Raw genomic sequence first — 19194 nt, 5'->3', positions numbered from 1 at the left:
CAGGAATAAATGTTGAGGGGAATGTGGCAGAAGCAAAGTTTGACGTCACAAGGATGGGGGCTGGGGCAACCGGATCAAGGGAAATTACTGTCATTAAGGAAAAGGCACTGTCCTGTCTAGGTGGCTCAGTTGTTTGGATCGCCATCCTGAGCCCCAAAAGATTGTAGGTTCGATTCCCAGTCAGGGCACATACCTAGGTTGTGGGATAAAAAATGCATCCTCAGGTGAGGATTAAAGAAAAAGAAAAGGCGCCTGGTTCCCTGGGGAAATAAGAGGGGAGACTGTGTGCTCTGAGGGAGGACACTTGGGTGCAGTCGGGCACATTCTGCAGTGATTAGCATCTATGATCTCCGTGTTTTCTGACCCACAGTTCCTGAGGCCTGGCTGGGCCTACTAGGTCAAATAGTCAGAGTTTCCACAGTTGAAGAATGAGTGGCTCATGGGGTAAGACCCTTCTGGAAAACAACCGGTGCCTTCTTCAACACTTGTTACCAAGAATAAAACGGGAGTCAGGGGTGGGAATCCAGTTATTTTCTCTTCACCTTGGAAGGAAAAAAGAAGGCAGGCAACCAAAAATAGTTTTCCCAGCAGCTGAATCTACATCGAAACTGTCATGTTTCGGAATCTCAAACGCTTCTGCCAGTGAAATGTTGAAACTGTTATTCTCTGCCCCTCAAGTCTTCTCAAGCTTCTGTACGTGAAAGGGTTAACCACAAGTTCACCACAGAATGTCAACCTGATGAAACCTAAAGGGTTGTCAGATAAGAAAAACAAGGGGGTAAAAATATACTCTTGTTCTTTCTCTGAAATCTAAAAGCAGTTTTCCTTCAAATCTTTGAAACCTAATTCTTAGGATGGAATAATATTTTTAGTAGAAATATGAGAATTGGGTGAATCCCACCCACCATCTTCTACATCTTCTACTACGAGGAGCGTTTTCTGCGGAATTAGACTGCAGAGTTGAGAAGATTTTCAACTGGATAACAACGGAATTTCCACTGAGACTGTAAAGAATATTAGATAGGTTAAGTATGATGCCAGGTAGAAACTTAAGACCAGAAGACAAACAAAGAAAAGATGGAAAAAGGAAAAAGTCATGTGAAACAATGGAGACTTCAGCAACAGGGTTTCTCCTCAGAACCGTAGCCCGGGTCTGGGTGTCAGGCAAGGACCAGCCACGTCGACACAGGCACTAGTTGTGTCAGCACACCAAATCCACATGTGCAAAACCTGGACTGACCCTGGCTCAAATGTTGCCTTCAGCCACCCACTCCATTCCCATTTCCTGGGAGTGACGCTTGGGCCCCTCACTCGAAGGCACTCTTTGCTCTTAAAAATCACAATTTTAAACAAGACACAAGCGTACATTGTTTGGACTGAATATTTGTACCCACCCCATCCCCCCCAATACCCTACTGTCCAATGTGATGGTATTAGAAGGTGGTGCCTTTTCAGTTAGATGAGGCCATGAGGGTGACGCCTCATGAATGGGATTCATGACCTTCTAAGATTCAGAGAGAGCTGCCTTCCTCTCCCTGCTCTCTGCCATGTGATGACCCAGCCAGGAGGTGGGCATCTGTGACCCTGAAACAGGTTCTCACCAGACCCCCACCATGCTGCCCCTGACCTTGCACTTCCAGTGGGATGATGGGGTGGGAAACACAAGATAGGGAGGAGGTTATGTTACCAAAAATCCTCTCTTATACCTCAGGGTCTGGCCTTAGAAAAGCCAATTTTTTAAAATATTTTTTTTTATTGATTTCTTACAGAGAGGAAGGAAGAGGGATAGAGAGTTAGAAAGATCAATGAGAGAGAAACGTTGATCAGCTACCTCCTGCACACTCCCTATTGGATATGTGCCTGCAACCAAGGTACATGCCCTTGACCGGAATCGAACCTGGGACCCTTGAGTCCCCAGGCTGATGCTCTATCCATTGAACCAAACCAGTTAGGGCTAGAAAAGCCAATTCCAAGTGAAAGTGATGAAAGCTTTGACAGTGGCAGTGATATAGTTATTCCTTCAAAAAGGTGAAAAATAGTAATTTCAAGTGATTCTGAACCTGAAAATTTGAACAATTCTACACATGATTTTGAGTGTAATTTGCGTCTTGGTTGCCAAGATAATGATTGGTCAAAAGAGGACTTTCAACCTAATTTGGAAAAATTTGAAGGTAATTCTGGGGTTCTAGTTATACCGTGTGATTCTAAAAACATCATTGAAGTCACCAACTTGATTTTGATGACAATCTGTTTGAACTATTTTGTCATCAATTGAGCATATATTATAACCAAAATTTGGGAAAACACAAAATTTCAATAGCAATAAAGTGGTCTCCTGTTACTCTAACAGATATGAAAAATATTTTAGGACTTATAGTGCTAATGGGGCATGCTCGAAAGGATACTTGGAAAGAATATTGGTCTAAAATCCAGTTCTAGCTGTTCCAATATTTCCTCAGACGATGAGTCAAAATCGTTTTTGAACAAATCTGGACTTATTAGCATTTCAATGACAATGCAAACATGACTAAATCTTTATCCAGGCTATTTAAAATTCATTCTGTACTCGACCACTTTTTTAGTAAATTTCAAACAATCTATAAACCTATGGCGAGAATTATCATTAGATGAAGGCATGATTCCCTGAAGGGGACGTCTTATATTTTGAACAATCCAGCTAAAATTATTAAATATGGTTTACTTGTAATAATGGTATGTGAGAGCAAGACTGGGTATATTTGCAATATGAAAATTTACACAGGTGCATGGAAAAAATTGAATGACTCTATTCTGTCACTACTTCAGCCGTATCTGGAATTGGGGCATCACATATACCAAGATAACTATTACAATAGCGTTTCAATTGCAGAAACTTTATATAAAAAGAAATATCCTACTAAAGTTTGCAAAGTATGCAAAAGTAATAGTAAGAGAAGAGAAATGCATTACAGTTGCCAGCTTTGTTTGGTTCTACTTCATATTATACAGTGTTTTACAAAGTATCATACTTTAAAAAGATATTAGCTTGTAAGAACATGTAATAAATAACTTCAAAATGCAATGGGTATTTAATTTTAAAGCATGCCTTTAACATTTATGTAAAACGTTTTTTTGTACTCATTCAGTAGAAACTTATCTGACCACTGGGTAAAGCTGGCAATAAAACTACTGGTCTGCAATGTGTTAACTTAAAGGCTTTTGTGGAGTTCAGTCTGTGGACTCAAGAGTGGGCTGCTCTCCCTCAGCCAGCACTGAGGGAAACACAGCCTTCCACGTTCTCAGTGCTCTACACCATTCCTGCCTTACATAAATTTTTAGTTACCCTGTGAAATCATGGTTTCTGGGCCTGCAATGGGCATTAATATTGGGCGTTAAATCCAAGGTGGCTGAATTTTCTAAGGACATGGAAACTTAAGATCTGTTACCTTGATTCACTGGGAATTGCTTTGTGCTAAAAAGTAACAAATGGAACTCATCAAGGATGTGGTCATTATAGCTGTCCCCCTGGGAAGTTAAATGGCATAGTCAGCATGATGTTGAAGAGATGTTACTTTTCACTCCATTATAGGGCAAGTATTTATTAAGCCATAGAATGTCAGGACGGAAAGGGGGCTCCAAGACTCCTTTCTCAATCTGCTTGCTTGCATAAGAGCAAGGTATCTCAGAGTAACTGCACGCCAGGAGCTATTCTAGGCACTTCACACACATTGACTCCCCTGTTCCTCTCAGTCGCCTATGAAATAGGCTATTATAAATAGTAATGCTAAATAATACAATAGTATACTATTAAAATAGAATTAAATATATGGTAAATAATATACAAAGTACTATAGTTTAATTAACATAATTATCAGTAAGAATCATTGAATAACTAATTAATTATTAGATAAGTAGTTCTTATCATCTGCATTTTATAGGTGGTGGAAGTGAGGCACCGATAGGCTCAGTGAATGACCTTCCCAGAGCCACATAGCCTGTCCGTCGCAAAGGCAGTACAGTGGGGCCTTGACTTACGAGTTTAATTCGTTCGGAGACTGAGCTCGTTAAGGAGCTCGTTAATTCAAATTACTCTGTCAACTCAATGCAAAAAACTCTGCCGAGAGACAGCTGGTATCTCAGAAAACTCGTTAGTCGGGACACTCGTAAGTCAAGGCCCCACTGTATTTAGACCCAGCAGCCTAACAGCTGTATCGTTCAGACCTTTCCTCCCTTTTGTGCCTTGGCTGCATCTGTTCCTGTGGTCACTGCAGCCTATGACCTCCCATTGCCCTTGTCTTGCATCTGTCCTGCATTGTGGGGATGCTGTAGTGGGTCTTCTCAGTGCGGGTGAGGAGAGTGATCATGGAGAGAAGTTGGAGATTGTAAGGGCTGGAGTCTCCAGAGATTGGGGCTTGATTGGGTACATGGGACCAGTGAAAGGAAAGAAACAAGGAATCTTCCCAGATTTCCAGGACAGCTGGGTGGATAATGGTGTTGCCATTGAAACAGAAAATGGGGGAGAAAGAGCCTGGGGGAGCAATTCTGGATGTATTCAGTGTGAGAAGCCTGAGAGATAGCTATGTGGAAAGGTCCACTGGGCCTTTGGTCATGCAGATTAGAAATCCAGCAAGTCATGTTTATTGAGCACCTTCTACATCCTATTTATTTTAGGCAGCCTGTCTTATATAGCCAGTGGGCAAAGGTTGAGGGGTGTTGTTCCCATTTGATACCCACAGCAACTGAAGCCCCTGGAGGTTCAAGAAACCTGCCTACCATCCACTCTCACCTCACCTAGCAGCCTAACTCAGCGCCTTTGGGGTCTGCCACTTCCTGACTCCCATCCCGTCTGCTGCTAATCATTCACAATGAAGACAGGTGCCAACTCTCCAGATCATGTCCCTCCCTTGCCTAAGTCTGCTCTGCGGTGTTCTGTTCCTCTCAGGATACAGTGCTTACCCCTGTACTTGGCAAGGCTTTGTGATATAGCTCACACCCAGCTTCAAAAGTCTCCGCCTCTGCTGTGTACCTGAATGCTCCAGCCGCGAACTATGTGCCGCGCTCGGAACTCACTGTGTCTTTTGTCGTTGGCCTTGCTCATGCTGGACTTAAAACTTAGTTTCTCCCTTCTTGACTCTTGCTTCTCCTGCAGGTCTCCCTCATTGTCGTTTTTCTCTAGGAAGCCTTCTGGGCCCACCCCAGCCTTGGTTTTGTGGGATTCCTCTGCACTCGCAGGCTACCCTGCCATTTCTTCAGACAGTGCTTACCACACTGTGTCCATGAGATCCCACCACCTTGCTAGTGCCTGCAGAGAATGGCACTCGATGCCTGGTTTAAAGGAAACTAGAGTCATGCAAGTCCAAGCTAGGATCTGAATTCAAGCCTATAGATTCCCTAATGAGCCCTTTCTGCTCTCCCAAGATATTTTCCAGTTGGTCAGAATCCCAAGGAGGCAGCTGAGATGTGGAAGATTATTCCAGTAAGGAGGATGGGGGGCCGGAAATAAGGCTTCCCTAGGAACCAAGCTTTGAAACCACAGGTGAAGAATAGGAGGAGAGGTGCTGGCAGGGGTGCATGGAGCTGAGGTGCCCTCTGCAGAGGACATGTGGACATCCAGGTAAGAAAATTAGATGCCAGGCCAACTAGATGTGTCCTATAGGCAGTAGGAAATGATTTGAGCTCTTTGACCGGGGAAAAGTCATCATGAAATTTGCTTTCAGGAGAGATTAATTTGGGGATAAATCAAAGAATGACTTCAAATGAGACATGGGAGGCTGGCTTGCATACAAGCCATGGGACAGTTGCTTTCCTTGTACAAGGATGGAGCAGATAGCCCACTTCTACTGCTATTTTGGGCCTCACAACCTATTTCCTCACCTGTAAAATGGGGTTGATAATAATGGTACCTGTCTCATAGGGTTGTTCTGAGGATTCCGCGAGATAAAACATGAAAAGTGTACAGCTTGAGGCATGTCTGGCCCACAGAAAGGCTTCAGAGCCGCAATTACTACCACATGAAGAGGCGGAATGGAGGGTGCTCAGTCGGCCCGGCCTGCTCTGGGTCAAAGTTCCTCCTGCCCCAGCCTATGGCAAACCCAGACCAGAGGAGGGAAACTCAAGACTCCCTGGGAGAGAGAAAGTGAAATTCATGGTCCAATGAATGAAATGCAGTGAAAGCCAAAAGTGAAATAAATGAAAAAATGTTTGAATACCGAGAGCTGAAATGCTAACCCTTTGCGGTCTCCGTGCTCTCTTGGGTGTCAGCAGGATGTCTGAAGAAATTGCCCTTTTATTTTAAATGGTTTTGGGGTGGGTGGGTGTGTGTGTGTTTGTAGTTGCTTGTTTTGCTTTCCACTTAAAATAAGGAGTTTTCTTTTTTCAAAGTATTTTTATTCTAAATCAGGCTCTGAACAGAGGTGTCACTACCACAGGGGCCGGAAACAGATACCACACAGATGCTCAGTTGGGTTTGAAGGCTGTGCCCGGTCTCATCAGTCGGGGAAGCCGAGACAGCCTTGGCCACAGTCAGGAAAGGTGTCAGATGAGCAACCTCTTGTAAAGTCATCACCCCCAAAACTCCCGGGAAACTCACAGCGCTCTGAGACAGGAAGAAGCTGACGTCAACTTGTGTTTTGGGGACTTCAAACAAAACTCTTAGAAATGATTCTTTGCCCTTTACTTGGTATCGTGATAACTGATCTTTCAATGAGGAGAAGGGCCAATTTGCTCTACAGGGCTCATTTCATGAAATAAAAAAAACAAGCCACCACTGTTGCTTTGCTTTTAAGCACAGAATAACATAAATCAAACCTGTTAGGTTTCCTTCCGTCCTCCCTGGGTGTTTAGGGTGGGGGAAGGGTTCGTGCCCCGCTGGGGAGGCAGCACTTGGTCAGCACCATCTGTAAATGGGGCTTCTGCACCACTTGGGGGCTTCAGGGAAAATCAAACAGTTGGATCTTAAAGAGCTGTAAATACCCCCAGTTGAAATATTTCCATTTTCCTGTAAAGCAATTTCTTGAGAAAAAGATAGTTTCTGCACATCCTCTCTCTATGTTTTTCCAAATTCAAAATTAGTGTTTGATCTTAGTCATTAATAATGACCAAACAATGCTCTCAGCTTCCTTTTTTTTTTTTTTTTAGTGTAAACTTGAGGCAGTTATTGACTTAAGATGTTGGGACTTGCAGTAAGAATGACCATCTATCTATCTGTGTGTTCCATCACTCTTTCTTTCTTTACTCTTGTACCTTAAATCTTGGGTTGTAATTATCTGTGCCATGTATTTCTCCCCTGCTGCCTGGTGAGCTCCTGGAGACTAAGGACTGGGTTACATTCATCTCCTACTTTGTATTTGGCACATAGTAGTTGCTCAATACATACTTGCTGAATGAATGAATAAACAAAGGAATGAACAAATGACTGGAAGGTCTGCCACAGGCAAGATTGTCCCCAGCCACCCTATGGCTTCCCTCTTCCACCTGTCCCACCCATCCCTGTCTGTCGGCTCTACCTTGGCAGCAATGTTTTCACTCTGAAAACCATCACAGCAGAGAAATCTCCCACCATGTTGCCTTAGAGGCACCCACCTATCCTGCCTTTGTTTTTATTGCTGAGAGTACAGAAAGCAGTGAGGCTGCTGAAGGAGGTATCTATTTTGGTCCCAAACAGAAAAGAGTGGGTGATTCCGTGGGCAGAGATGGCAATTCCTGAACATGGTGTGGTTGACTCATGCCCGGAGGTGATCAGAATTTCCTCTGTTTTGTGGGCGTTTGGGGCAGACGTGGCCCGACTGAAGTTTCTTTGAAGCACCGTCAAATGCAAGGAAGACAACTCCAGCTGCTCTTTTGAGGGTAGAAGGAGCACTGAAGGGGAACAGCAAGATTCAGAGAATTTAAGACTCAAGGGACTTGATGGGCCTTAAGGGACCATCCCTCTCCTACATTAAGGGACAGCTCCCCGTGGCATCAGGGTTTGGTTCCTATAGGCACAGGCACATTAATGCACAGCCACAGAAGCAGTGGGACTTACCCCAGGACATATGTACTTCAACTTTTGAAAGGGTGAAAATGAACTTCTTGTTAACACGGCACATATATCTTTGACCCTTAGCAGCAGTTTAGAACAGTGATGGCGAACCTTTTGAGCTCGGCGTGTCAGCATTTTGAAAAACCCTAACTTAACTCTGGTGCCGTGTCACATATAGAAATGTTTTGATATTTGCAACCATAGTAAAACAAAGACTTACATTTTTTATATTTATTTTATATATTTAAATGCCATTTAACAAAGAAAAATCAACCCAAAAAATGAGTTCGCGTGTCTCCTCTGACACGCGTGTCATAGATTCGCCATCACTGGGTTAGAAGAACAGTAAAGAACGCAGGCTCTGGGGTGAGACTGCCCGGCTTACAGCCTAATTGTGTGACATTGCACTATAAGCCTCAGTTTTCCAGGTGTAAAATGGGAATAACAATACGGCCTGCCTTATTTTGAGGATTAGCTGAAGTAATACTATGTTTTCACACAATACCTGAAAGATAGCCTATAGAATATGAATAGTCGCTCTTGTTGTTAGCATTACAGTTTAAAATATTTATTGGAACAGGCTGAGAATAAATAAGCCTGAAAGGAGAAACTATGTGTTGGTATCAGTATTTGTGCACGGCCTGCCGTAACCAGCCATCTGTTTTCCAGTTCACAGCTTCGCTCATCAGCTCACCCTTCTTTGTCACCACAGGCGATCAGGGCCTACTGGAAACTAGTCAACTTTCCATGCTCTTTAGTGTAAAGGAACCAATTGCCTTCTTTGAACTTCCTTTTAATCTTTAGAAACATGCTGCTTTTTCTTTCTTTCGTTCTTTTTTTTTTTGAGGAAAAAATACTCAACTGCTCCTAGTCTGACACCAGCCTATTCTTTCACTGCATTTGGAATAAGGAGTGTGGGGACTCCTGAGCAAGGGAGAAAGCAGCCCAGAAAGCATGTCTGGCTAATCTGACCCTCTCCTTCCACCATGGGGTGGGCCTGCCCAGAGGCACAGACTTCTGACCAGCACCTTACTCCTTCCCTTCATCTTTCTCCCAGCTTGGTGACCCCTCCTATGACACCCACACTGTGGTGCCCTAGTTTCCTCTTGTAGGCAGGATGCCTGGCACTGGGCTGCAGGCAGAGTTGCTAATCAGAAGCCCCATGAACTGGGTGGTGGGGTGTAGGTGTGAGCTGTCAGGATACTCTAGCCACCAGCATGCAGTTAGCTGGGACTGGGTCAGGGACAACATTTGGATGTGGGGAAATAAGATCCTGGGCTTCTTAACTATTACTCAAAGGTGTCATGCAGCCTTGGTGATGCTGATCCAGGGATCTATTGTGTGAATGAAGTCTACCAGGTCCCAGTGATGTGTGTAGACAGAGGATTAAAGTGAGATACTTTTTGTATGAGCAAAAGTTTTTTCTTTAAATCAGAGAATCACTAGCCATTTAGCCTCATTTTGCTCAGCATGCATACACATGCACACACACACACAAATGCTTATATATATGTGTATAGATGTATGTGTGTGTGTGTATATTATTTTATATTATAAAACCTATATATAATATGCCTAAATGCATTTCCTGGTGTTTCCTTATTGAAGGCAGCAAGTCCCAGAGTAACCTTAAAACAACTCAAATAGCCAAAAACTATCTGAGTAATCTTAGAATGGAAAATACCTAAAATATCTAGAAATAATTATATTACTCTTTTCCCCTAAATGGGTGATTTATTTGAAAGCCTTGTGGGGGGATTCAGTGATGGGCTGTTGACTCATTGGCAAACACTGTTGGCTTCCCTTGTCAGTCAAGAGAAGAATTGCTCAGCAGGTGTTTCATCCTCATTGTTCAGCCAAAAACAGTTTGAGGGCAAGGACTATTACTTTTTTCACCTCAGTAATCCTGCTAGATGCATTTGTCATTGAGAGTCTGTGTAGAGACATGCAGGGAATATTGGACTGGAATTTAAGAGATCTAGATTCTAGTCCTAGCTTTGCCACTTTTCTTGCTTGCCTTGTGTCATTGGTTTGTCCTGGGTACCCTTTACCTGCTGTCTTATCTAGGCTCCCAGACCTCTTAGGTTGCCCTTGCCAATTATAGTTCCCTTTCCAGGGAGGTTAACTTCTTGTATCTCATTCTCTCTGTTCAAGACAATGGGTGTTAAGCTATCAAATAATGTAATCAGATGTCTTACCTGGGGACCCTGATTTATAGGGAGGCTTTAATCCCCAAGAATTTTATTCAAAATTTCATGCATTTTCACTTTTTTTAAAGAAGACAGTTGATAGATCTCATCACATTTTCTCAAGGATTTACCAACTTACCACTCAAAAAATAAATTAATTAAGAACCAAAAGCTAGATGGATTGTTGTTATCACGTTGCTTTTCCTGTTGAGAAATGCAGGCTGTGTACATAGGAGTGATATATGAGGTTCATCTTTATGTAGTGAGGCTTGCTGGGCCTTTTTCTCCCCGTCCCCTCCCCATTTTTGATGGTACTTGGGGCAGCAGATGACTTTACCTAACCAGAACTTCCTGAAGAAATCATCAGGAAGGGTCACCAAAGAGTTTGGCAGGAGATAAGGGAGCTCTTTAAGGGTCTCTAATCTTTCCTTACCTGATAGCTGCCTAGACAAAGAATTGAACAAGAGAAAGAGGGTCTCAGGAAGTGTAGAGACCCCCAGCGACAGAGGGGCCTCAGACAGGCCATAGATTGATGCCAGGGGGATACACATTGTCAGTCCAGAGGGAGGAAACCCTAAGTTCTGAATCCAAAGGGATCTGAGCCTATCAGTTCCTCTTTCTGCTCCCAGAGGAAGGGAGCCTGTGCCTTTGTGGAGAGGGCAGGAGTGGAGGAGCTCCTTCCTCGGGATGTTTGGCTATTGGAAGTTCACCAAATACAGGGTGGGGCAAAAGTAAGTTTACAGTTGGGAGTACACAAAACAGTTTATTCTTGTGTTATTATTTATTAATTATGGAATTTTCCATATGAACAACGGTAAACCTACTTTTGTCCAACCCTGTACAGATAAACTCATGGTTCACATTTTACCTTTTTGGTTGACTCCCCTCACCCAGCCGCAGTCACCTTCCCACTCAAATTCTCCTTCCTTTTATGTTTCTCACTGCCACCCAAAGTTTGGAGTAGGGGAGCACACAGTGGATTAAAACCAAGAATCCACACTTATATGTTACCTGGATTCTTTTGGATTTGAAAAGGATGAAAATCACATATCCCTAATTTCATTTTCTCGGAGGGGAAGTAAAAAGTACAGGTGGGCTGGCTGGCATGGTTCAGCATCAATCCACGAACCAGGAGATCACGGTTTGATTCCCAGTCAGGGCACATGCCCGGGTTTCAGGCTCAATCCCCAGTGTGAGGCGTGCAGGAGGTAGCCGATCAATGATTCTCTCTCATCGCTGATGTTTCTATATCTTTCTCCCTCTCCCTTCCTCTCTGAAATCTTCAAAGATATATATGTTATATATGTTTTTTAAAATAAATACAGGTTGGAAGGAGGCAGAGGAGAACCAGAATGAAGAGGTAGGAAGGAGCCCAGAACGTCACCCGTCTACCTTCCTGGCTGGCATGCACCCCTCCATGGCATCACACAGGAGTGGCCAAGCTTCTATTTGAACATTTTCAGGGTGAAGGGCTTATAACTTTTTGAAGCAATCAATTGAATTAAGATACTCTTCCTTTTCTCACAGGGAATGGCCTGGGATAAAGAGAAGAGAAATCGGTTCCCACTCATCTAAGATCTCTCCTGTGAGGAACGAGGAAATGGTTTCAAGCAAAAATTCCTTAAAGAAGCAAACTAGTAGCCGAAGGCCAACAATGAGTGATGTTTTTGCCTTGCCTCTTATAACTGCAACAATTACTAAGGCACTGGGTCATGCTTGAGAGCAGCAGAGGGAGTTGGAAATAACCTACAATGAGATGTCAGCTTTGGTACTTTGACACTGAAAGGTCGCTAGGCCCAGACCCTGTTGTGTATGTCTTCATTTGGGGGAAACTTTTTTGTCCCAAAGAACCCCAGCTTGAAAATGCCTTTCAAGCAGAGCTTATTTTGCCCCCCACCTGCCCTCGCCCCCCATCAGAATTCTTTACATAGACTGGAAGGAGGCCTTGAAATCATCTCTATCAACCCTCTCATTTTACAAAGAGGAACTGAGGTCCAGGGAAGTATACAAATTTGTCAAAAATCACATCCTTCACATGTCTTCTCTTTAGTCCTCCAATAATGTTTGTTAGGAAGTGCTTTGGCCCTCTATCAGCTCCTTGCAAAGTTCAGTTTCCCTCTAATTCTTCTATCCACTGACCTCAGGTGACATGCCCTAATCCCTAAGGGAGCTCTATTTGCAAGGTTTCTACCAGTACAGCTCATTGGGCAATGAGAGGTACAGGGAAATAACTCCAGTGGCCACCATGTTGAGGGATAGCCTGACTTAAGGGTCACTCTAGCTATTATAGGAATGACTTCAACAAGAAATTACACAGAAGTACTCAGCATACTCAAGGATTTAGCCAAAATTTTTTAAAGAATACTTTTCTTTGAGATGAGGGGGGTCAAGTGGTGGGGCTATAGAGCTCACCCACAGTTCTCTGCTAGCATCTCTAACTGTCCATTTGTGAAGTCAATTCTTTTGTGCCTCATTTTTCTTAAATCGAAAATGGAGCATATGTACATGTGTATACAGCACTGCTCATGTAAGACACACTTTTTTGTTGTTGTTAAATCTCACCTGAGGATATTTTTCCATTGATTTTTAGAAAGTGGGAGAGACAGAGAGAGAAACATCGATGTGAGAGAGACACATCAATGGATTGCCTCCCGCACACATCCCGACCAGGGCCAGGTGCGTGCCTTTGACTGGAATTGAACCCAGGATCCTGCAGTCCAGTGGATAGGGCTGATGCTCTATCCACTGAGCCAAACCAGTTAGGGCAAGACAGACTATTTTTTAAGAAGTAGAAACTATTTTATGAGATACTTCCTATGCTTACCAAAACCCTGTCTCACCAAGGTATATCTTTTTTTTTAAATGATTTTTTATTTATTGATTTTAGAAAGAGAGAAAAATATCAGTTTGTAATTCACTTTTTTATGCATTCATTGGTTGATTCTTGTATGTGCCCCAAAACTTTGGTGTATGCAGATGATACGCTAACCCAGTGGTCGGCAAACTGCGGCTCGCGAGCCACATGTGGCTCTTTGGCCCCTTGAGTGTGGCTCTTCCACAAAATACTACGTACGTAGAGTGCAATTGAAACTTCATGGCCCATGTGCAGATGTCGGTATTTTGTGGAAGAGCCACACTCAAGGGGCCAAAGAGCCGCATGTGGCTCGTGAGCCCCAGTTTGCCAACCACTGCTCTAACCAATTGAGCTACACAGCCAGGGCTCACTGAGGTATACCTTGAAGATGAGCAAGGTAATAGTGGTAATAACATTTTAGGATATAGGCAGGGGTGGGCAAACTTTTTGACTCAAGGGCCACAATGGGTTCTTAAACTGGACCAGAGGGCCAGAACAAAAGCATGGGTGGAGTGTTTGTGTGAACTAATATAAATTCAAAGTAAACATCATTACATAAAAGGGTACGGTCTTTTTTTTTTTTTTTTTTTTTTAGTTTTATTCATTTCAAACGGGTCGGATCCGGCCCGCGGGCCGTAGTTTGCCCATGGCTGATATAGAGAAATTGAATGATTAGGTGTGAAGAGTTAAATATTTTTTGTTTTAATGACAAATGTGAAGATGGGAAATTCCAGTGTGGGCAGTAATCTTTACAGGAAGGGATAATTAGAAATATCATCTTAATGGGTTTCCGCGCTTTTTTTTAATTTTTTTTATTTTTTAGTCTAAGGGATGAAGATTTGTTCACAGAATTCCTAGAATGAAAGAAAGATGATCAAGGCATAGATAAACTTTCAGAATTTCCACAATTCTGAGAAAAGTGCCTCAATAATGTGCCATGGTAACATCAGGAGAATTTTCTTTTAACCACATCCCAGGACCCAGTAATATAGAGACTAAAAACATTCAAGTTGATTAATTGTAACACATACAATTTTTAAATGGTGGCTTTGGAAACTTTCAGAATGAAAATCTGCCTTATGAATCAGCTAGAAATTGCATCTGTTGACAACCTGTTTGATTTCAATTGAGACCTCTCACTCCTGATGAATAAAAAAACTTAAGACTGGGTTCTTGGAGGAAAAAGTCTGAGATGAGATTATTTGTTACCCAACCCACTTCATTCTCTTTAACCACCAAGTCCTCATTTGCCTCTGGATTGGACTATCCAGAGCCTCATGAACTGCCTCTGTGCACCTAATGTCTCTCCACCCTATACCAGAGACCTCTCCACAGAGCTCTGACTCTGTCTCAAGGGAACAGAACAGACAGAGCACAAGGAAGAGAGACCTGGGTTTGAGCCCCAGCTCTGTTACGGCCTGTGAGACTTCTGAATTTTGGGTTCTTCTTCATCTAGTGGGTTTGTGACATCCACATTGCAAAGTCGTTATAAAGATTAAAATAAGATCTATACCAGCACATAGAAGGCACTCTATAGATGATAACTTTTCTTTCTAGCAGTCTTTTCTTGACTACCAAATGGAGTTAAAATTTTTTAACTTGTTATCTAAGGCCTTGGATCATTAATTTAACCTCATCCTACCATTCCAATCTTAATTCCCAATATCCTCACATCTCCATGCAATGCTGGGGGTTGCAGCAGACCACTTGTGGTTCTCTAATGCTCTCCTGTGTCTTTGCTCATATGGTCCTCTCTGTCTGGAATCTCTACTTATGGAAATTTACTAATCCATCAGGGCTCTTCTTGCATGCCTCCTTCACGAAGCCTTCTCTAATAGCGCCCATAGATCTTATCACATTCAAACTTTATTACTGCATTACTTTTGTTATGTCTATGCCTTTTTTCCTCTTACTAGGTTATAAATCTCTTAAGGATATAGACTGTCTGGTTTATTTTTATATTTCCTACAGTGCTGAAAATAGGAATAAGAGATATTGGATAGATTTTTGGAGAACTGAGTGAATGAAAGAGTCCTCATAATACTTCCACTTGCCCCACTGCCACCAAGACTATTCCTCAGATAAATCACCATTTGCTAGCAATAACACAAGTTTACTTGAAACTTGTTTCCCAGAAATAGGACATGTATCATTATAAAGACTTCTCTGTTCTGGCTTGAACTGACCTCCCACTTAGTAAAGACCCTGCTGAGAGAGAAATCACCTTATAAGCATTCCTAAAGTCATGCCCACTTTAGCTCCAAAGTGAAGAAGTACCTACACCTGTGTCAGTTCACAGCCCAACATAACTTGGCCACTTCCCCCAAACAAGCAGAAAGACTATGCATCATTGTGTTTCACTTCTTAGCACATCTTTCTGTGGCCAGTTAGCATTGTTATATATCTAGACATTAAGGATATGAAATTATAGACTTTGCCACCTTATCTGTCTTCCTGAGTAAGCAAGAGAAGTTATGAGAAAATTCACACTCAGGTAGGAAGGATGGTTTTGAGGTAGAAGTTGGTAGTTATTTCTTAAAAAAAAAAAAATCCAAAAAAAAGTTGACAAACCCCATGTGAAAGGATGAATGAAATTCAAAACTTGCATATACATATATATATCCTATACACATACATAGTACATGCATATACACACATAAGAACACAAGAAAAAGTGTCCTGAAAGTGAGCACACTTATATTTCCAAAATGTCTATAAAATCGCACATATAAGAAGCTTCCTAGGTATGATTTCCTGAGGCAGTAGAGAACCAAGTATACATCCTTGAAGCCAAACTATTCTGAGATCTTAAATTACCCCAATATTTCCTACATGAGTTATTGACATCCAGGCACATTTACCTGCTCTTAGAGAGATTTCGAGCATATTTTTAGCCATATCTTAATAGCTGGTGGGTGCAGCAGAAAACTAAATCCATTGGGAAATAAAAGAAAATTTCTTTTCAATTATCAGACCACTCTATTCATCCCAAAATTAACTGGGTAATGACAGGAGAGCCCATCATTCCTAGCTCTTTATATAGATCAGGAACAATTGGGGCATAAAATGGGTCTTCAGAGGGTTGTGAAGAACGGGTGGAGCCCAGGATTCAACCTCCTTCTCTGTACCTAAGTGCTCTCTGTAAATCTGTGGCTGGGGAGAAGTAACATCCAATAGCTTTTCCAAGTTCCTGAGGGCACCCGTAACCCCTTACCTGTCACGCAGTCAGTTACCATGATGAATGTGAAGAATCTCCACATCAGCAAGCTTGACTTCATCTTGGCACCTAGGATAGACTGCCTACTTGGGGACAGTGAAGAGAAGATCTTTCTCTGCAGAATTCTGGGTTTCCAGTCAGCCTCTTGTTAGCATCGTGCTGGGAGGATGGAAGATGAAAGGATCAATCCATTAGGGTTGTCATCCTTGCTGGTCCATCCAGTCTCTGTGACAGTGAGGAGTGGCTCTCTATAAGTGTTAGGCTGATTTGTTCAGCCAGGAAATCGTGCCTGACATTCTCTTCTCTAGTCTCAGATAGGAAGTGGTTTTAACCAGGTGTTTTCAAGTTCAATTGCTGGGAGGTGTGGGCTGAGGTTGGTGAGAAGGATTGAGTCTTCTTCAGCTTCACCCAGAACAGGAAAGGGAGATTCCCCTGCCGTTAAAGGAAGGTGAGCAAGCACTTCTTGGCAGTGGTCTCATCTAGCACTTCATAAATTGAGGTCTTCCCCCAAACTTGCAGCTCCCTGGGGAGTCAGCAGGGGTCAGACAGATCGGGGAGCATGGCCTGTGTAAGAGGAGCCTTGACCGTAGACGGCAATTCCTAAAGCTGTGTGACCACTGATCCCTTTAAAAAGTCTAGTGGGCATCAAGACAGGTCTCCAAGAGTCAGGCATTTGAATAGGAAGCAGCAGATTGACCCATACTCAGAATACATTAACAATCTCCCAAGATTTATAATTGGTACCAGTCATTTTACCAGGATGTTCTGGGTTCCCAAATGTGAGTTGTTGTTTTATATTTTGCTTCCAGATTAGTCTTTCTCTTAAAGGAAAATATTAAAGGTGGGCTTTGGTTTTAAACTTTGGACTTTTTTTGCAAAATTAAATCTTGCTTCCTTGTTTAATTATCAGAGCACTATCTCCTGATTTTCATGCAATGGTTGACTATTTTTGCTATCTGGAAATTCATGTCCATTAACAATCATCTTGTTATATTAAAATACAATTTTTAAAATATTAGAAAGCAAGGATACTGACAAAAGGAAGACCATCTGGGCAAGCCTAAGCAGTTCATGGTTCCAGTACGTGTTTCTTCTACCCCTGACCTCTCAGAAAGATTGCTACCTCTGAAAAGAGCCTTGGGATTCTGCCAATGGAGTAAGAGTGGCTTCCTGATTTTCCAGTACAAGAATTTACAGAGAAAAATAGTAAAGTGATCTCTTTCTCAGAGTGGGATACTTACCAAAATGTGACAAGATTACCTTTTAAACAATCCATAGCTATACTTATCATCCTATAATTATAAATATCATCCAGAAACAAACTTACAGAAAAATTGGAATTTCATTACAAGTAATATCCCCTCCCCCCAAAAAAAACATTTAGGAGTGTTGCCAATGTGATATTTCATCACGCTAGAACACTTTAGTGTGTATTTCCTATGAACAAGGACATTCTCCAATGTCACTATAATTAAAATCAGGAAATGACATTGATGCATCACTGCCATTGAATCTCCAGGCCAGGTTTCTCTAGTTGTCTCAATAATGTCCTTTCAGGCAAAAGGATCCTGTTCAGAACCACTTGTTGTATTTAGTTGTCACGTGTCCTTAACAGGTCCTCTGTCTTTTCTTGATTTCACGACCCACCACTTTTGATGAATACGGGCAAGTTATTTTATAGCTTATCCCTCAATTTGGATTTCTTAATTGTTTCCTCATGGCTAGATTCAGGTTTTGCATCTTTGGCTGTAGTGATACTGTGTACTTGTGGCACCCTTTTATCCCATTACTGACAATGTTCACTTTGATCACTTGATTAAAGTGGTATCTCCCAGGTGCCCCACTTTAAAGTCACTGTTGTCATCTTTGTGATACCAAACTTTCAACGTATTCATTTACTTATATCTATATGGGCTCATTATTTTCTATTTTATTCAGAGGGTTCTAATCTATCATTATCATTTAGTTCAATGCCTAAATTGTCTCCTGTTTGTCCACTGGAAATCCATTCGAGTTGGCTTCTGTGTCCTTTGGACATGTCCCCATCATTCTTTGAATACTCCCTTGCTTTGGGGGATAAAAATATTTTCCAGGCTCATCTTGTGCTTTCTCTGTCCAATCCCTGGAATTAGCCATTTATCCAAAGTTCCCTGATTCCTTTAGAGCAGTGGTTCTCAACCTTCTGGCCCTTTAAATACAGTTCCTCATGTTGTGACCCAACCATAAAATTATTTTCATTGCTACTTCATAACTGTAATGTTGCTACTGTTATGAATCATAATGTGAATATCTGATATGCAGGATGGTCTTAGGCAACCCCCGTGAAAGGGTCGTTTGACCACCAAAGGGGTCACGACCCACAGGTTGAGATCCCCTGCTTTAGAGGCAAATAGTCTTTATAAGCCAAGATATGCTCATTGCTACTTGGGTGGCACTACTTCTAGGCTCTTCCCATGGAGAGTGTTAGGGATGCAATGCATGTATACACACACTCACCTTTACATCTATATTTATGTCTATATCCATCTGTACATATTGAAAACCAAAGTTCACACTGATACATCCCAATTCCAATCTAACACCACAGGGTTGAATTCTAATTTTGCCCTTTTCTCTGTTTGTAACTCCCTTCTCTGACTGTGGGAGATTTGGCTTCCATTATCCCTAGTCTATTTACTTTTTTATCAGTTCCCATGTATGCTATCAATCTCTCACCTCTGCCACCACCCTGCTCCCCACATGGGTACCCTCTTCCCCCTGTGTAGGCTGTGAAGCCCTATTCTGAGCCAATGCCCAGACTCTGAGAGAATGGCCTCCTCACACTGATCAGGCTCCAACACCCCTTACCTGGCTAGTCCCCACGCTCCCATGGATATCCTTCTGACACTGGATGCCGAAAGCTTATGCTGGGCCATTCCCCTTGGGGACAACCTCT

The 19194-nt window shown here is 42.4% G+C and overlaps 1 protein-coding gene across 1 annotated transcript in view; it reads right to left on the bottom strand.

The window, feature by feature from the left end:
• Window positions 1-16508, bottom strand: part of IL2RA (interleukin 2 receptor subunit alpha) — a 50922-nt gene extending 34414 nt beyond the window's left edge. Inside the window, exon 1 of the mRNA XM_006772614.2 lies at window positions 16257-16508. Coding sequence (XP_006772677.1) covers window positions 16257-16320 — 64 coding nt within the window. The 5' untranslated portion in view covers window positions 16321-16508. The remainder of the gene's footprint in view (window positions 1-16256) is intronic.
• Between the last annotated feature and the right edge of the window lie 2686 nt (window positions 16509-19194).

Source organism: Myotis davidii, unplaced genomic scaffold, assembly GCF_000327345.1.
Source record: "Myotis davidii unplaced genomic scaffold, ASM32734v1 scaffold544, whole genome shotgun sequence".
NCBI lineage: Eukaryota > Metazoa > Chordata > Mammalia > Chiroptera > Vespertilionidae > Myotis > Myotis davidii.
The sequence above is the reverse complement of the archived record's forward strand: the minus strand, read 5'-3'. Positions and strand labels throughout refer to the sequence as shown.